This window comes from Hyperoodon ampullatus (genome assembly GCF_949752795.1).
Source record: "Hyperoodon ampullatus genome assembly, chromosome: 4".
Lineage (NCBI taxonomy): Eukaryota > Metazoa > Chordata > Mammalia > Artiodactyla > Ziphiidae > Hyperoodon > Hyperoodon ampullatus.
This window is the reverse complement of record NC_136917.1, coordinates 93,041,469-93,059,353: the sequence shown is the minus strand read 5'-3', so window position 1 is coordinate 93,059,353 and position 17,885 is coordinate 93,041,469. Positions and strand designations below refer to the sequence as shown.

The window sequence follows — 17,885 nt, the reverse complement described above, 5'->3', positions numbered from 1 at the left end:
ATACCTTCTCTGCCTCTGCAAACCTGGCCTGCTTCAAAAGAACTTGTACTGCCAGATCTGGGCTTTCGAGATCTCTTCATATTTATTGTTTTCCAAAGTTATGTATTCACTTGTAGATGGTATTTTGCTGGCACTTTTTTAGATCTGCTATGTCTGGACCCCCTAGGCATTTTGCAAAACTTTTCCCCCATTGTTTCCAAAAATACTCTGCTTTGAGTTATCTACCTCGGTCCTACTCCCAGAACTTCCATCTTAAGGTACAACCCTCTCTTCTTGAGCAGAAATATATGCTGGAGATATTTGAGATCTGTCCATCTTGAGACCCTCTCCACATTCCCTGTTATTCTTTGTAACATCTTTATGAATCTACAAGCTGATTCGTTGTTCTACTTCAATTTTGGCAATATTTATATGCAATTACAACTCTGTCATTTTTTGTTGATCTCATAATTGTACTGAAACAACAGTATATGTGTGCATGTGTGTTTATGTGTGTGTGCATGCATGTTATAGTTTATTCTACTTATTGCTCTCTACAGTTACCAGGAGACATGAGAAGATTCAGAACTAGACTTCTAGAGTATTACTATCATCTTTCTCATCTCACTGCTGAGAATATTTGCTCAGAAGTTTCACACGAACTTTAAATAAGGCGTGCTCAACACTATACTGATTATATTCAATCTGACTTTCTCTTCTCCTTGAATTTCTTATCTCAGTTAATGCATTATCATTCATTTAGCTCCCCAGACTGGACAGGTGGACATAATTCTAGATTTTTACACATTTTATACCAGGAACATCAAATTAATAACCTTGCCCTTTTATCCAAACTAAATATTTCTCTATTATGTTCTTTTCTCTCTATCTCTAAATAGAGATACATTCTAAACTGGTCTCCTAAGTATCTTCCTTTGTTTCCAGTTTTCCCCTATCAGCTTCATCCACATTATCTTCAAACTAATCTATCTAAAACACATATTTGATAACTTTTACTTCTGAGGTTTACTCTTTTCAATGGCTTCTAGGTGCATACAGGATAACATCATTCATGTTAACATGGCAAAGAAAGCCTCCCATGACCAGGCCCTTACCAAGCTCAAATCTCCCTGTACAATTTACAATCATGCTACTCTTGTCTTAACAAACTCCCTGTCAAGATATTTCACACATTTTTGCCTCTACTTTTCCTACTAATTTTTCCTGTTAAGAACTTGCCCCCAGTTTGCTTGCATTATGAGAAATCACTTACCTTCACAACTTAAGTTCAAGTGCCACACTGTCTATAAGCACTTCCAAATCATCCTAGATAAAAATGAACATTTTCTCCACTTTGTTCCCAGGTCAATCTGTACAAGCTTTAATCAAGGCATTTCTAGGAACTCCCTGCACTTCTTTTTTTTTTTTTTTTTGCGGTGCGCGGGCCTCTCACTGTTGAGGCCTCTCCCGTTGCGGAGCACAGGCTCCGGACGCGCAGGCTCAGCGGTCATGGCTCACAGGCCTAGCCGCTCCACGGCATGTGGGATCTTCCCGGACCGGGGCACGAACCTGTGTCCCCTGCATCGGCAGGCGGACTCTCAACCACTGCGCCACCAGGGAAGCCCTCCCGGCACTCCTTTTTATGTGTTTTTCTCCCCCTAGTAAACTCTAAGCAGCTTGAAGGCAAGGTCCATATTTTATTAGTTTTTGTAGTTTCAGTGCCAGATCTAGGTGAATAAGTAAAAACCTGCTTCACTGTATTGATATGTTAAAGTTTTGTCTCCCACCATATGCGCCCAACTCAGATTTTTTTTGCATATATTTATTCATGTTTTTTAGTCTGTTTTCCTAGGGGACAACAAATTCCTCCTCATGACCTAAAGGTTTATGTTAGCCTTTTGAAAAAAATAATTTGAAAATAATGACCAATTAGTCTGCTACTATGATAAAAACAAATGTTAAATATATTTCATATATTCAGGAAGAACAAATGAATAACAAATGTTGGTTTAATTTAGAATAGTAATAAACTTATGTATTGAAATTCCAAAATTCTAGAAGTTATTATGTTCCTTTGTTGATGTTTTCTCATAGTCAAACTGGCTAATATAGAAGTAAATAGTCAATAAATTTCTATAACCAATGAATCAACATTGTAATCATATGTGTTATAATTAAGATTTTTCCTATATTTATGAATTTTCCAGGTTGTTAAATTAAGTAAATAAATTTAGTTTTTTTTTTTTTTTTTTTTTTTTTTTTTGCTGTATGCGGGCCTCTCACTGCTCTGGCCTCTCCCGTTGTGGAGCACAAGCTCCGAACGCACAGGCTCAGCGGCCATGGCTCACGGGCCCAGCTGCTCCGAACGCACAGGCTCAGCGGCCATGGCTCACGGGCCCAGCCGCTCCGCGGCATGTGGGAGCCGCTCCGCGGCCTCCCAGATCGGGGCACGAACCCATGTCCCCTGCATCGGCAGGCGAACTCCCAACCACTGCGCCACCAGGGAAGCCCAATAAATTTAGTTTTAAGTTAAACTAAATGTGTTATCTATATACATACTTTATGCAAATAACTTAGTTAAAATAGAGAATTAAGCATATACATGAATTTTGAAAATATAACAATTTTCCCCTCTAGCAGTTGTTACCTTGAAACAAAAGCATAAATCATTTACTACAATATTCTAAACCTTCCTAAACTTGTCTTTCATATATATTAAATGAATAATGATTATGAATAACATATACATACCGAAGGATGGTCAGGACGCTTGGTATACCAGCAAAAGCAGAAAATACAATTGTAGAAAAGATAAAAGCAATGAACAAAGGTAATTTATAGCACTTTGAATCACATGTCCCATGTCTAGCGTCGATAAAATCACCTTGATTATCTGAGGTTGTTAATCCTTCTTTAATGCAAGAACAATTGTAATATGTCTATGAAAATGAAGACAGGAAACAATCTTTTGGAAATATAGTCATAAGACAAAAACTCTTATAATTGTAAAATAAAAATTAAATCAATAACTGCAGGGAGACTAGGCAGTTTTATTAGTAAATATCCTTATATTAAATCTGCCATTCATAACTTACAAATGAACCACTAATGATAAATAAGATCAAGGTATTTTACCTAACAAAGAATTGTGTATGTTTATATATAATTATAGTTACTTAGGAAAAATTCTATTAATTTAAGAAATTTCACTAAAAATATTTACATTTAATTGTACAAATAATTGTTGGAGAGAGATATAGATTAAGGACAAATATGGAAAATGTAATGAATAAAGTGGAATTTTAGCTGAGATTTGAAATACGGAGAGTTACCCAATCGTAGACAGTTTTAGAACTATGCTGCAAAGGCAAGACTTTATTTTGTATGTGATGATGACAGGGCTGTTATATATCAGGCAGAGTAGGCATAGTGTACCTAGGACCCACAATACTTTCAGAACCAAAAAAAAAGGTTTTAATTTTAGTGTCTTTTAAAATCAGAGAAAAAATAAATATCATAATAATGAATATATTATAATGCATCCAGCCTGGATCATATTTGTCTTTACGCCAAAGCAGTTGTACATTAAATCAATCTCTCTCTCTCTCTTTCTTTCTTTTTTTAAGTGAAGGAAGGGGTTTAAAAAGGCAAAAGTGCCTAAAGCCAACATAAGTCATAATGTAGTCCCTAATGGGAATGAATGAAAACTTGGGGTTGTTATATTATTATTGATAACTCAAGGAAGATGGATAGGTGATATTTTCTAAGAAGAACTAAACAGAGTTGGAGATACAGAGACCAGTTAGCAATTTGTTAATCTATTGAAAAGATTCTAAATTAAATAATAATAATAATTTTAAAAATTCAGTAGAAATATTAAACTAAGTTACCAGTGAAGGAATAAGAGGAAATAAAGATGGCTTGAACCTGGGTGATTCAGAAAATGATGGTACAAAAACCATGTCCGTTGTTTAGGGGAGCTGCTAAGTGGTTACTGGATATAGTAAAGAAAAATAGAAATATCTAAATAGCAAATCATTCATTCTACCATATTTTTTTTATAATGCCTATGTGCTAAACATCATTCTAGGTATTGTGAAAACATAGTAAACAATACAATAGAAATCCCTGCCCTCATGTAGGAAATTTTTTACTTGCATGAGATAGGCAATTTTTTTTAAAAAAAGAATCTTTAATGGAGCACATGGTGACGAATACTATGGAGGAAAAAGTAAAGTAAGGAAAAAAAACAGGGATTATAGGGGTGAATTTAGCATGATCAGGTAATGCTACAATGATACAGTGATATTTGAGCAGAGATTCGAAGAAGGTAAGGGAGTGAGCCATGTGGTTACCTGAAAGAAGTATATTCCAGGTGGGAAAAACAAAACAGAAATTGAAAAGCCTTGGGACTGGAGCTTGCTTGACAAATTCAAAGAAAAGCAAGGAGAAAAATTTGGTTGAATCAGAGTGAACATGAGGGAAACTAAGAGAAGATAAAATTGGAGTAATGAGGGAAGGATTTATATAGAAACTGGTAGGTAATTGCAAGAGCAATTTAAGAACTTCAGTTTTTATTCTTAGTAATGTGAAACCAACCATTAGAGGGATAGATGTATAAATGACATTTTTAAAAAGATCACTCTAGCTGATATATTGAGGCTACTGAACTGTGGAAGCAAGGGTAAAAGCAGAGAAAACAGTTAAAAAGCTCTTGAAGTAAGATGCAAGTCATTGGTGACTGGGGCCCCGGTATCAGAGAAAATGATGAAGATAGCCAGATCTAGTATGTATTTTGAAAGTAGATTTGAAGGGTCCTAGGGTAAGAATGGTTACCAGAAGGAGAAAATCATATGGAGAAGGCCTCCCTGAAAGAAATTAAGACTTGCAGGCAAGGGAGGCAGTCAGTCCATGGTTCAGAGAGGGAACCAAGAAAATAAACACAACGACTTCACTTTTTCCCCCCATCTTTCTGACTTTCTATCAAGACTCCTTATTATCATAGTCTATATGATAATAGATTATATATGATAATAGAACTCTCATCCTATAGTTTGGTCTCTTGGGACAGTGAGGAGGGTAGAGAAGGTGAAAAGTGGATCTGGAGGTCAGAAAAAAGATATCCAGTACAATAAATAATTGCAGACCATAGAGCCTAAGATGACTAAGGGGAAAAGTGAAAGTGTGAAGAAAGTTTAGTGAACAGATGGTAGAATCACAAGATATTAGGCTCTGGAAGGGCTGAAGAACTGTAGAGTTATATCCAAAGAGATACAACCAAAATGGGAAAAATTATATTAAAATGAAATAGTAAAATATATTCAATTCAAATAATAAAAGAAGAAGATAGATCTAAGTCTACCATATCAATAATTATAATAAATGTCAGTTGTCTAAAAACTACAATTGAAAGACAGACATTAACAGAATTGAGGAAAAAGCAAAAGCATATTATACCTTGGCTACAGGGGACACTTTAAACATAAAGACATGAATAGTTGGAAAATAAAATGATAGAAGTAAGATAAACCATGAAAACAGCAAGAAAGCTTACAATGACTGTTTAATATATAAAACAGACTTCAAGACAAACAGTACTGCCCAAGATAGAAAGGGACATTTTGTAAAGATGAAAGGAACAATTCATCAAGAAGCTGTGACAATTATTAATGTGTATGCACACAATAAGAGGGTCTAAAATACAGGAAGTCAAAATAAAGAGAGAAATAGACAACTGTATAATTATATTAAGATATATTTTTCATATATAATGTTCAGGATTTCATATATTATTACAAGGTATGCAAAATGACAAGAATAATTGCCTTAAAATTAGGAAAAGAATATAAGTAGACTGCTACAGATAGTAGACTTAATAGCAAGAACTTTAAATAGTTATGATTAATATTTTCCAGAAAATAGAGGGTAAATGGATAAACTATCTTAAATGATGTGGAATTTCACCAGGGACTTGGATTCTACAGAAACATAAAAGTTAGAACGGAAAAATACAATGAGTAAACTTACAACCTCAGTAATGGGTTTAACAACAAAGCAGACATGGCAGAATACAGAAATAGTAAGTGGAAGACAGGTCAACAGAAAATATCTACATTTAAACAAACAGATAAAAGGAGATGGAAAATAGAGAAAAGAGCAAAAGAGTATGGGATACAGTAGAAAGGTCTGTTTGTAGTCTGCTGTTAGGCAGAATACTAAGATGGCACCTAAGATTCCCATACTGTTATTTTATAAACCTGCATAATCCCTAGATTGATGTGAATTGGTGGATTTTAATCCCCTTACTAAGTTATGTTACATGGCATAGCTGACTTTAAGAAACAGAGGTAAACTTCACCTAATTAGATAATATATAAAAGGAACTGAGCTTTTCCTGAAGTCAAAGATTCAAAGCATGTGTCATAAGGGAGATTCTGTTGCTGGCTTTGAAGATGGGAGGAGTCATGTGGCAAAGAATGGGGGTAGCCTCTAAAGACCTAAAATTGGCCCTCAGCAGACAGCTACCAAGGAAATAGGGGCTTCATTTTTTACAGCCCAATGGAACTGAATTTGGCCCAAAATCTGAAAGACCTTGGGAGTAGATTCCCAGAGCCTCCAGAAAGGAATGTATTTCAGCCAACACCCTGATTTCAGTCTGTGAGACTCTGAGCAGAGGAACCAGCAATGCCATATCTGGACTTCTGACCTGTGAGCTAATAAATGGGTATTATTTAAAGACACTAAGGCTGTAGTAATTTGTTATGCAGCAATATTAAACTAATATATGGTGCATCCTCCACAACCAATAAAAGAGGAGAAAGTGAGGGAGAAATAATAGCTGAGAATTTTCCAACTGATAGACATAAATCCACGGACTAAAGATATTCTGTGAAACCCTAGCAAAATAAATATAATGAAAACCACATCCAGGCATATCAAAGTAAAATTGCTAAAAGTCAAAAACAAAGAGAAAATCTTAAAAGCAGCTAAGCAGCCACAGACATAAAGACAATATAATGACATCTTTCAAATGCTGGGGCACGGTCAGGGGGTGGGGTGGCGGGTGGGCATCACTGCCAATACAGAATTCCATACCAAGTGAAAACAGTTTTTCTTTTCAGAAATGAGAGTGAAATACGGTTCTTAAGGAAAAAAAAAATCTCATATGAAAACATGGAAATGCAAGGAAGTGGGTAAATATAAGTGCATATTGACTGTACAAAAAAACAACAATAACAGTATGTGTCCTTTAAAATATATGGAGAAATAAAATATATGACAAAAATAACACAAAGGTTGGAAATCAGTAAATGAAGTTAAAATATTCTAGGGATGTTTCAACTGGAAGAGATCCTGAAGCCTGGCTTCTTGTAATCCTTAATGCTTTGGACGAGACTGACTTCCCTTCTCTATAGATATGTAGAATGAGGCTCCTGTTGGACTACAGCAGTCTCTGGAAGAAGACCCCTGATACTGCTATTTTATACTGAAAGCCATATCAGCTGCTGAAAAGAGCTAGTCCCAGTGAGAAGATCATGAAGAAAATCCCAAGATTTCTTTCGTATCTATATAAGGAAATTTGAAGATCTTGATAGCATGGATAAGAATATGTGGGTCTCAATGAGGCAAAACACTTGGAATATTATCAACATGAAGAGCAGATATCTATTTTCAGTTTTGGTAAAGCTATGATTTTCTATAGAAACTTAGAAATCTTCAAAGGTGTAGTATTTCCTACCACTCCTCTTGTAAACTTTTGCATAAGTGTAATTGAAGAGCACTCAATTCTAATACATTTGACCCTTATATTTTGAATATGAACATTTAATCCGAATTATTTCAAAGGTGACAAATTTTCACTGAAAAAAATTTTCCAGAGGGAATTCCATTAACACAATTTAGACACAATAATTTTTTGTATATGGTATTTCTCTTATTTTCATTTTGTTAAAATTATTTTTACTGGCATCAGTTCTTTCCCATTTGAAATTAATGTATATTTTATCCATTAATTGGTTTCATCTGTATCAAACTGTATTAATCATAACTTATGCTATTGTCAGTTTTCCTTCAGAGCCATTATTTCTTTCAAGGCTAATTGTCCTGGGTAATTCATAACAGATCTAATTTTTGTCAAAAATATTTTATTCTTTCAATTTTTATTCAGCATCAAATGTTATCACACAGTTTGAGTCACTATTTTGTGAATTATTTCATTATTCATTATTCATTATTCCTTAGAGAAATGAAGAGAAATTATAAAGATTTTTATGAAATAGAAACAAATCCCTAAAAGGGATTCCCCAGAAAAAGAAAGATGGGTTGGAGCTATATAGTGGCTGGCATTTTTAGCTCTTGAATATCCCATGGATCAAAACCCCAAGGTCAAGCAGTTCTGCTTTATTCTGTGGTGACAACATGAGATTTAAAAAATCATTTACTTGTCAAAATAAAATGGAGGAGAGGAAGTAAACAGGAGTGTAAATTAAGATTTTCCATAAGTTAATAAATTGTTGAGGATGGGTAACTAACATATGGGAGTTCATTTTGGTTTTCTATTACATTTAAAGCTTCCCACAGTAATATATTTTAAAGATTTTAAATATCATTTTAAATATATTTTAAAATATATAAATCATTTAAAACATGTAATAGTTTTTAAAATATATAATACATATAAATAACCATTTTAAATTTAAAATTTTTAAAGAATCATTTTAAACATTTAAGACGAAAGATTTTTTAAAGGGTATATAATCCTTTTAATATTAATATTCAATTAAAAACTGAAGATATATTGTTAAATAGTAGGCCAGTGAAAATACGACAACGAGGAAATAAAGTTGGTCAGGCATGCTAATATACTATAATAAAATGATCTGTGTAACAGGAAAAAGAATATTGTTATGTACATACTAATAAATAAAGTACTAATAAAGTACTTTATTGCCTGCTAAGGAAGATGACATAATGCCCATGGGTCAGGAAATATCTTCTTTGTTGCTCTCTTCCCCTCGCAAAGACTAGACAAAGAGAGAGGAGAGAGAAACACAGAATTTTTAAAACCTGGGTCCCTACTTCACTCCCAATTCTCACAAGTCCTATGTATTGTGATCACATGAAGCCATAATTTAAGAAAAATTTAAGAAAGGGAAAATAAGAAGGGGAAAGGATTTTATAGAGAGCAGGAGTAAAATATAAACATCATCTATAAGTTGCACTTCTTAATGGAGAGGAAGAAGCAGAGAAAAAGATAATTACCTTGTGATTCTTTAATGTTTTAGAATATGTACAACCTGCAAAGCAAGGAGAAAAATATCCAATATCATTTCTTCCACATGTAGCAGAATAAAATGAAGATGAACATTTACAATGAGAATTGCAAGGAGCTGTCAGGTTTCCCAACTGCCCTGTTCTGTAAAAGAAGAGATTGAATGTAATTATAATACAACTGTATTATCCTTATTAATGTATACACAAAGATATCAATGAGATCAATAAAATATGATTATTTAAATAATTTTAACAGATTTAGGTACAACAGATATACAATAAACTGTACATTTTTAAAGCATACAATCTGCATACACTTGTGAAACCATCACTGCAATCATGTTAACAAACATAATCATCACCCCCAATAGTTCCCTCGTTCTCCTTTGTAATTCCTCCACCCAATGGCATCTGCTGATCTACTTTCTGAAACTGTTCATTAGTTGGAATTTCATAGCACTTTCTTTGTCTGGCTTCTTTCATGCAGCTGGTCTTTACATGGTCTTTGTATGGTCATATGCTTCCATGTCTCTTAGATAAATATTAAGGAGTAGAATGTTTGGATCATATGGTAGGTGTTCATTTAACTTTTAAGAAACTGTCAAAGAGTTTTCCAAAGTGATTGTACTATTTTGCATTCTCACAAGCAGTGTGTAAGATTTCAATTGCTTTCTATATTCCTTGTCAACACTTGGAATAGTCAGTCTTTTTAATTTTAGACATTCTAACAAGGATACAGTAACTTCATATTGTGGTTTTTAATACGTATTTCCCTAATTACTGATGCTGGACATCTTTCCATGTGCTTATTTTCCATCTGTATCTATTATTTGGTTAAATATCTGTTTAAATCTTTTGCCCATTTTTGTGGATATTACTAAGCATTGAAAGTTCTTTATATGTTCTAGAAACCAAGTTCTTTGTTAGATATATGATTTTCAAATATCTTCTCACAGTCTATGGCTTGTTTCTGCATTACCTTAATGGGATCTTTCAAAGAGCAGATGCTTTTTATTTTAATGAAGACCAATTTATCAATATATTTCTTTATGTATCACATATTTGGTGTCATAACTAAGAAATCTTCGCTGAACCCAACTTCACATAAATTTTCCTCATATTCCTGGAATTTTATATTTCACAATTACATCTACAATCCATTTTGAATTAATTAATCATATGATATAAGATATGGATCAAAGTTTGTTTAAATATAGATATCTAATTGTTCCAGCATCATTTGTTAAAATGACTGTATGTCCTCTGCTAAATTGCATATGCACCCTATCAAAAATCAATTATCTATATATGTGTGTGCTTATTTTTGGACTCTCCATTCTGTTCCACTGACTTATTGGTCTATATTTACTCCAATACTACTTTCTTGATTATTATAGCTTTATAATAAGTCTTGAAATCAAATAGCGTTAGTCCTCCACCTTTGTTCTTTAGAATTGTTTGTGGTTTTTCTAGATCCTTTGCATAACTATATGAATTTAAAAGTCATTTTTCCAATACCTAAAAAAGAAAGCTTGCTGGGATTTTGATTGTGATTATATCAAATACATACATCAATTTGGGGAGGATTAACATCTTAAAGATCCTGAGTTTTGTAACCCACAAATATGGGATATCTCTTCATTTAAAAATTTAGGTCTTTAATTACTGTCAGCAATGTTTTACAGAAATCAGTGCATAGGGCTTTTACATCTTTATCATATTTATCCTTAAGAATTTCTTTTTCTTGGCCTTCCCTGGTGGCGCAGTGGTTGAGAATCTGCCTGCCAATGCAGGGGACACGGGTTCGAGCCCTGGTCTGGGAAGATCCCACATGCCGTGGAGCAACTAGGCCCGTGAGCCTCAACTACTGAGCCTGCGCGTCTGGAGCTTGTGCTCCACAACAAGAGAGGCCGCGACAGTGAGAGGCCCGTGCACCGCGATGAAGAGTGGCCCCCGCTCGCCGCAACTAGAGAAAGCCCACGCACAGAAACGAAGACCCAACACAGCCAAAAATAAATAAATAAATAAATAAATAATACTTAAAAAAAAAAAGAATTTCTTTTTCTTGATACTTTTGTTAATGGTATTGTTAATATCAATTTCAACTTGTTTGTAGGTAGTATGTAAATGCCATAGAGTCTTATATATCGATCTTTTCTTCTACAGTATCTCTTTCTGTTTGATAGTATTGTTAACATTTTTTTAAGTATTTTCCAGAATTTACTGAGATATAATTGACACAGCACTGTATAAGTTTAAGATGTACAGCATAATTATTAGACTTACATACATCATGAAATGATTACCACAATAAGTTTAGTGAACATCCATCATCTCATATCAACACAAAATTAAAGAGAAAAAATTTTCTCCTTGTAATGAAACTCTTAGAATTTACCCTCTTAACAACTTTCATATATGACATACAGCAGTATTAATTATATCTGTCATGTTGTACATTACTTCCCTAGTACTTATTTACCTTATAACTGGTAGTTTGTGCATTTTGACTGTGTTCATTCAATTCCCGATCCCTTAACCCTCTGCCTTTGTTAACCACAAACCTGATCTCTTTTTCTATGAGTTAGTTGGTTGGTTGCTTGATTTTAACATCTTTATTGGAGTATAATTGCTTTACAATGGTGTGTTAGTTTCTGCTTTATAACAAAGTCAATCAGCTATACATATACATATATCTCCATATTTCCTCCCTCTTGCGTCTCCCTCCCAACCTCCCTATCCCACCCCTCTAGGTGGTCACAAAGCACTGAAATAATCTCCCTGTGCTATGTGCCTGCTTCCCATTAGCTATCTATTTTACATTTGGTAGTGTATATATGTCCATGCCACTCTTTCACTTCGTCCCAGCTTACCCTTCTCCCTCCCCGTGTCCTCAAGTGCACTCTCTACGTCTGTGTCTTTACTCCTGTCCTGGTTCTTCATAACGTTTTTTATTTTATTTTTTTTTAGATTCCATATATATGTGTTAGCATTACAGTATTTGTTTTTCTCTTTCTGACTTACTTCACTCTGTATGACAGATTCTAGGTCCATCCACCACACTACAAATAACTCAGTTTCATTTCTTTTTATGGCTGAGTAATAATCCATTGCTTATATGTGCCACATATTCTTTATCCATTCATCTGTCAATGGACACTTAGGTTGTTTCCATGTCCTGGCTATTGTAAATAGTGCTGCAGTGAACATTGTGGTTCATAACTCTTTGAATTATGGATTTCTCAGGGTATATGTCCAGAAGTGGGATTGCTGGGTTGTATGGTAGTTCTGTGTTTAGTTTTTTAAGGAACCTCCATACTGTTCTCCATAGTGGCTGTATCAATTTACATTCCCACCAACAGTGCAAGAGGGTTCCCTTTTCCCCACACCCTCTCCAGAATTTATTGTTTGTAGATTTTTTGATGATGGCCATTCTGACCGGTTTAAGATGATATCGCATTGTAGTTTTGATTTGCATTTCTCTAATGATTAATGATGTTGAGCATTCTTTCATGTGTTTTTTGACAATCTGTACATCTTCTTTGGAGAAATGCCTATTTAGGTGTTCTACCCATTTTTGGATTGGGTTGTTTGCTCTTTTGATATTGAGCAGCATGAGCTGCTTGTAAATTAGGGAGATTAATCATCTGTCAGTTGCTTCATTTGCAAATATTTTCTCCCATTTTGAGGGTTGTCTTTTTGTCTTGTTTATGCTTTCCTTTGCTGTGCAAAAGCTTTTAAGTTTCATTAGGTCCCATTTGTTTATTTTTGTTTTTATTTCCATTTCTCTAGGAGCTGGGTCAAAAACGATCTTGCTGTGATTTATGTCATAGAGTGTTCTGCCTATATTTTCCTCTAACAGTTTGATAGTGTCTGGCCTTATATTTAGGTCTTTAATCCATGTTGAGTTTATCTTTGTGTGTGGTGTTAGGGAGTGTTCTAATTCCATTCTTTTATCCTGGGATAAACCCCACTTGATCATGGTGTATGATCCTTTTAATGTGCTGTTGGATTCTGTTTGCTAGTATTTTGTTGAGGATTTTTGCATCTATGTTCATTAGTGATATTGGCCTGTAGTTTTGTGACATCTTTGTCTGGTTTTGGTATCAGGGTGATGGTGGCCTCGTAGAATGAGTTTGGGTGTGTTCCTCCCTCTGCTATATTTTGGAAGAGTTTTTGAAGGATAGCTGTTAGATCTTCTCTAAATGTTTGATAAAATTTACCTGTGAAGCCATCTGGTCCTGGGCTTTTGTTTGTTGGAAGATTTTTAATTACAGTTTCAATTTCAGTGCTTGTAATTGGTCCGTTCATATTTTCTATTTCTTCCTGGTTCAGTCTTGGAAGGTTATGCTTTTCTAAAAATTTGTCCATTTCTTCTAGGTTGTCCATTTTATTGGCATAGAGTTGCTTGTAGTAATCTCTCATGATCCTTTGTATTTCTGCAGTGTCTGTTGTTACTTCCCCTTTTCCATTTCTAATCCTATTGATTTGAGTCGTCTCCCTTTTTTTCTTGATGAGTCTGGCTAATGGTTTATCAATTTTGTTTATCTTCTTAAAGAACCAACTTTTAGTTTTATGGATCTTTGCTATCATTTCCTTCATTTCTTTTTCATTTATTTCTGATCTGATCTTTATGATTTCTTTCCTTCTGCTAACTTTGGAGTGTTTTTGTTCTTCTTTCTCTAATTGCTTTAGGTGTAAGGTTAGATTGTTTATTTGAGATGTTTCTTGTTTCTTAAGGTAGGATTGTATTGTTATAAACTTCCCTCTTAGAACTGCTATTGCCTCATCCCATAGGTTTTGGGTCATCGTGTTTTCATTGTCATTTGTTTCTAGGTATTTTTTAATTTCCTCTTTGATTTCTTCAGTGATCACTTCGTTATTAAGTAGTGTATTGTTTAGCCTCCAGGTGTTTGTATTTTTTACAGATTTTTTCTTGTAATTTATATCTAGTCTCATAGCGTTGTGGTCAGAAAAGATACTTGATACGATTTTGATTTTCTTAAATTTACCAAGGCTTGATTTGTGACCCAAGAATTGATCTCTCCTGGAGAATGTTCCATGAGCACTTGAGAAGAAAGTGTATTCTGTTGTTTTTGGATAGGATGTCCTATAAATATCAGTTCAGTTCATTTTGTTTAATGTGTCATTTAAACCTTGTGTTTCCTTATTCATTTTCATTTTGGATGATCTGTCCATTGGTGAAAATGGGGTGTTAAAGTCCCCTACTATGATTGTGTTACTGTCGATTTCTCCTTTTATGGCTGTTAGAATTTGCCTTATGTATTGAGGTGCTCCCACGTTGGGTGCATAAATGTTTACAGTTGCTATATCTTCTTCTTGGATTGATCTCTTGATCATTATGTAGTGGCCTTGTCTCTTGTAATAGTCTTTGTTTTAAACTCCATTTCATCTGACATGAGAATTGCTACTCCAGCTTTCTTTTGATTTCCGTTTGTATGGAATATCTTTTTTTCATCCCCTCACTTTCAGTCTGTATGTGTCCCTAGGTCTGAAGTGAGTCTCTTGTAAACAGCATATATATGGGTCTTGTTTTTGTAACCATTCAGCCAGTCTATGTCTGCTTGGAGCATTTCATCCATTTACATTTAAGGTAATTATCGAAATGTATGTTCCTATTACCATTTTCTTAATTGTTTTGGGTTTGTTATTGTAGGTCTTTTCCTTCTCTTGTGTTTCATGCCTAGAGTAGTTCCTTTACATGTGTTGTAAAGCTGGTTTGGTTGTGCTGAATTCCCTAAGTTTTGCTTGTCTGTAAAGGTTTTTGTCATCTTACTAGATGCTTTTTGCCCAGACACTTTGCCAGAAGTGCCAGCTTCTTGCCAATGTCCAGAAATAGTAAATATACTCAGGGTAAAATGCAACTGCAGAAGTTTGCTTCTCCTCACAAGGTTTGCCTTTCTCCAGGATTTTGGTCTTTAAATTCCTAGTTGCCGAAACAACTGTCTTATGCCCTTAAACACATTTTTAAAACGTTATTCAGCTTTTCTAGGTGTTCTTAGTGGGAGCATTGGTCTGCCATAAGCCACTTCATTTTAGCTCAAGTGTAAGTCTTGTTTTCTTTACTTATTTTACTTGCTTAGTCCTTTGGTTTTCAATTCCAGTTCTGTTTCTCTTCTTTAACATCAATCTCTGCCCAGTTCTTTGAATTTTTGCATGTTTAACCTAAAGGAGACATTACTCATGAATACTTTCAGATGTCTTCAGTTCCATTCTTTGATAAGAAGGCAGACATACCAATTCAAAAACAAAGGTAAGACTGGCTTTTTACAGACAGTTAGTATGGTCTCCTAGTTGCTACTCACTTTAATACAGATTTCTACTTATGGGTTCTGATTCATTTCAATATGTTTTTTTTCTTTAGACTATATGAATGCATAAGCAGTCATACTACAAGCTATCATTATGATATTTCTGCCCTTAAAGTGAAAGGTGAAACTATGCTTTATGTTTCTTTTACATGTTCAATAATGCCAAGAATGATATGAGCATATTAGGCTTACTGGATAAATAATTATTAATCAACTAAGAAATATATTGTTGGGATTAGATGTAAAAATCTCATATATATAAAATTATATTTACCCGCCATAATCTTCAGTGATCCCAGCAAATGGTATTGAATCACAGCGTACAAAAATTACAAATGCAAGCAGTACAAGTGTTACAGCAGATGTAACAATTACAAATCTCATAAGGCCTTTACAAGACATTTGTAACTTGGAAATAATGATACCTCCCAGAATCTGGCCAAGAGCACCTCCTGGAATTAAAACAAGTCCTAAAAGAAAGGAGGAAGAGAAAACGCAGTTAAAAATAGTCAGCTAAAGACAGTACAGAAAATTCATACTTTGAGGTAATCCCCTCTGCTCTAAACATATAGCAAACATAGATTTAACTAAGTGACCGAGACAAAACTTAAAGGCATGATATTAATAAATACCTCAACAAACCCTGAACCCTAAGAGAAATACAAATTTGCGAGTGGGGCTGAAGCTATAGGCCTAAAGGACCTAGAATAAGAGGCTCCACAAGATGTTTTACAGCAGTTGTGAGAAATACAATAAAAGGCATACCGGAGGAACAACATTTGAAAATTTGTAGCTAAGAATGAGAAATTTCAATAATTAAAGAAATATTAGTCCTGGGAATAAAAGTGCATTCCAATTACTGAGAAAGAGTAAAAACAAATAAATATTAAATCACATAAGGTAATAAGGTAAGGAAACTTCATAACATCACGATTAAAGTGTAAATTGTAAAAGCTGCCAGAGAGCCTGTAACTTGCAAAAGAATTATAATTATAGCTAATTTTTAAAAAAGATAAAATTAATAACCTAGACCAAACACACATACACGATCTTGAGGAGTGGGGTTAGTAACCTGCAAGTGAGTAGTGAAAATTTCCTAAACCAACTGAGGGGGATAAAATGAATAAAAAATGAGTCCATTGAGAGAGGACAGAATAGTGGGGGGGAAAAAGAAGCAAAAGAGAAGTGTAATAAACAAAATGTACAATTAAAAAGTTAAAAATTACTTAAATATGTCAGAATTTACAATAATGATAAATGGACAAAACAACTATTAAAAAGATAGAGTATCAAATTTGATATTTTTAAAAAAGGAAAGCTTGAAAATAAAGCAGTGAAAAAATATGTACCATGAAAATGTAGATCATGAACATGTATATACCTAATGACAATGCATAAAATAAATTATGCAAACACTGCCTAGATTTCAAGAAAATTAAAAATCTATAAACAAAGTGTTCTAACTCAGCTTTCTCAGACACAGAGACCTAGCTTACAACACTATTAAAGATATGGAAAGTATTAATTGATTTGAACAAGCAGTTATTTCAAAAGAGAAGAGCCTATTTCTACAAACTAAAAATCTCTTTTCAATAATTCATGGCATAAGTAAAAATATGCTGATGAGAATTAAAAATGCTTAGAACTGAACAATAATACAAATTACATCTAAATGTATGAGATGCTACTAAAGAAAATCTATAACTAATGATACCTCCATTATAACCTGTTAGGAGAACTAAATGAGTTAATATTTAAGTGCTTAGAACAGTGTATAGTCACATAGCAAACATTATATGAGTATTTGTTAAAAGGTACAATTTACAGACAAATTCATTTATTAGAAAGCAAAAAAAGTACAAATAGTGTAGTGGCAATGTTTATTAAGAAAATTGTGGGAATTGGAAGTGAATCAGAGGGTGAGCAACAAGGCTGCAGTTAAGAAGTCAAGAAGAAGTAAACCACATTTTACCTCATAATCTCAGAAATTAAGGGCAGTAGTTATGACTGAAAGCAAGAGTGAGGTAGACTTAAAAAACAAGAGGATTTGATGGCCGTCTATATAAAATGTTTGATCCCCAATTCCTATCCCTACCCACAATGCCAGAGAACCCTAGGTTTATTCAGTTTGAACCCAACAACTATAGAGTTAAGAAAACCAATTACATCTGTGAGCAGAAAACTGAGAACACAACTCAGCTGAGAAAGTACTGGCTGTCAGGCTTATTGCCCTAGGCAATAAGAAAATACTGGACACTGGGAGTTCAAAAATTAAATAGCTGGGTCCTTGAAAGACTACCC

The 17,885-nt window shown here is 34.1% G+C and overlaps 1 protein-coding gene across 1 annotated transcript in view; it reads right to left on the bottom strand.

Moving 5' to 3' along the window:
* Positions 1-17,885, bottom strand: part of SLCO6A1 (solute carrier organic anion transporter family member 6A1) — a gene marked incomplete at both ends in the record, with an annotated part of 57,236 nt that overhangs the window by 14,740 nt on the left and 24,611 nt on the right. The window contains 3 exons of the mRNA XM_079701593.1: positions 2,731-2,918; positions 9,241-9,394; positions 15,859-16,054. Coding sequence (XP_079557719.1) covers positions 2,731-2,918; positions 9,241-9,394; positions 15,859-16,054 — 538 coding nt within the window. The remainder of the gene's footprint in view (positions 1-2,730; positions 2,919-9,240; positions 9,395-15,858; positions 16,055-17,885) is intronic.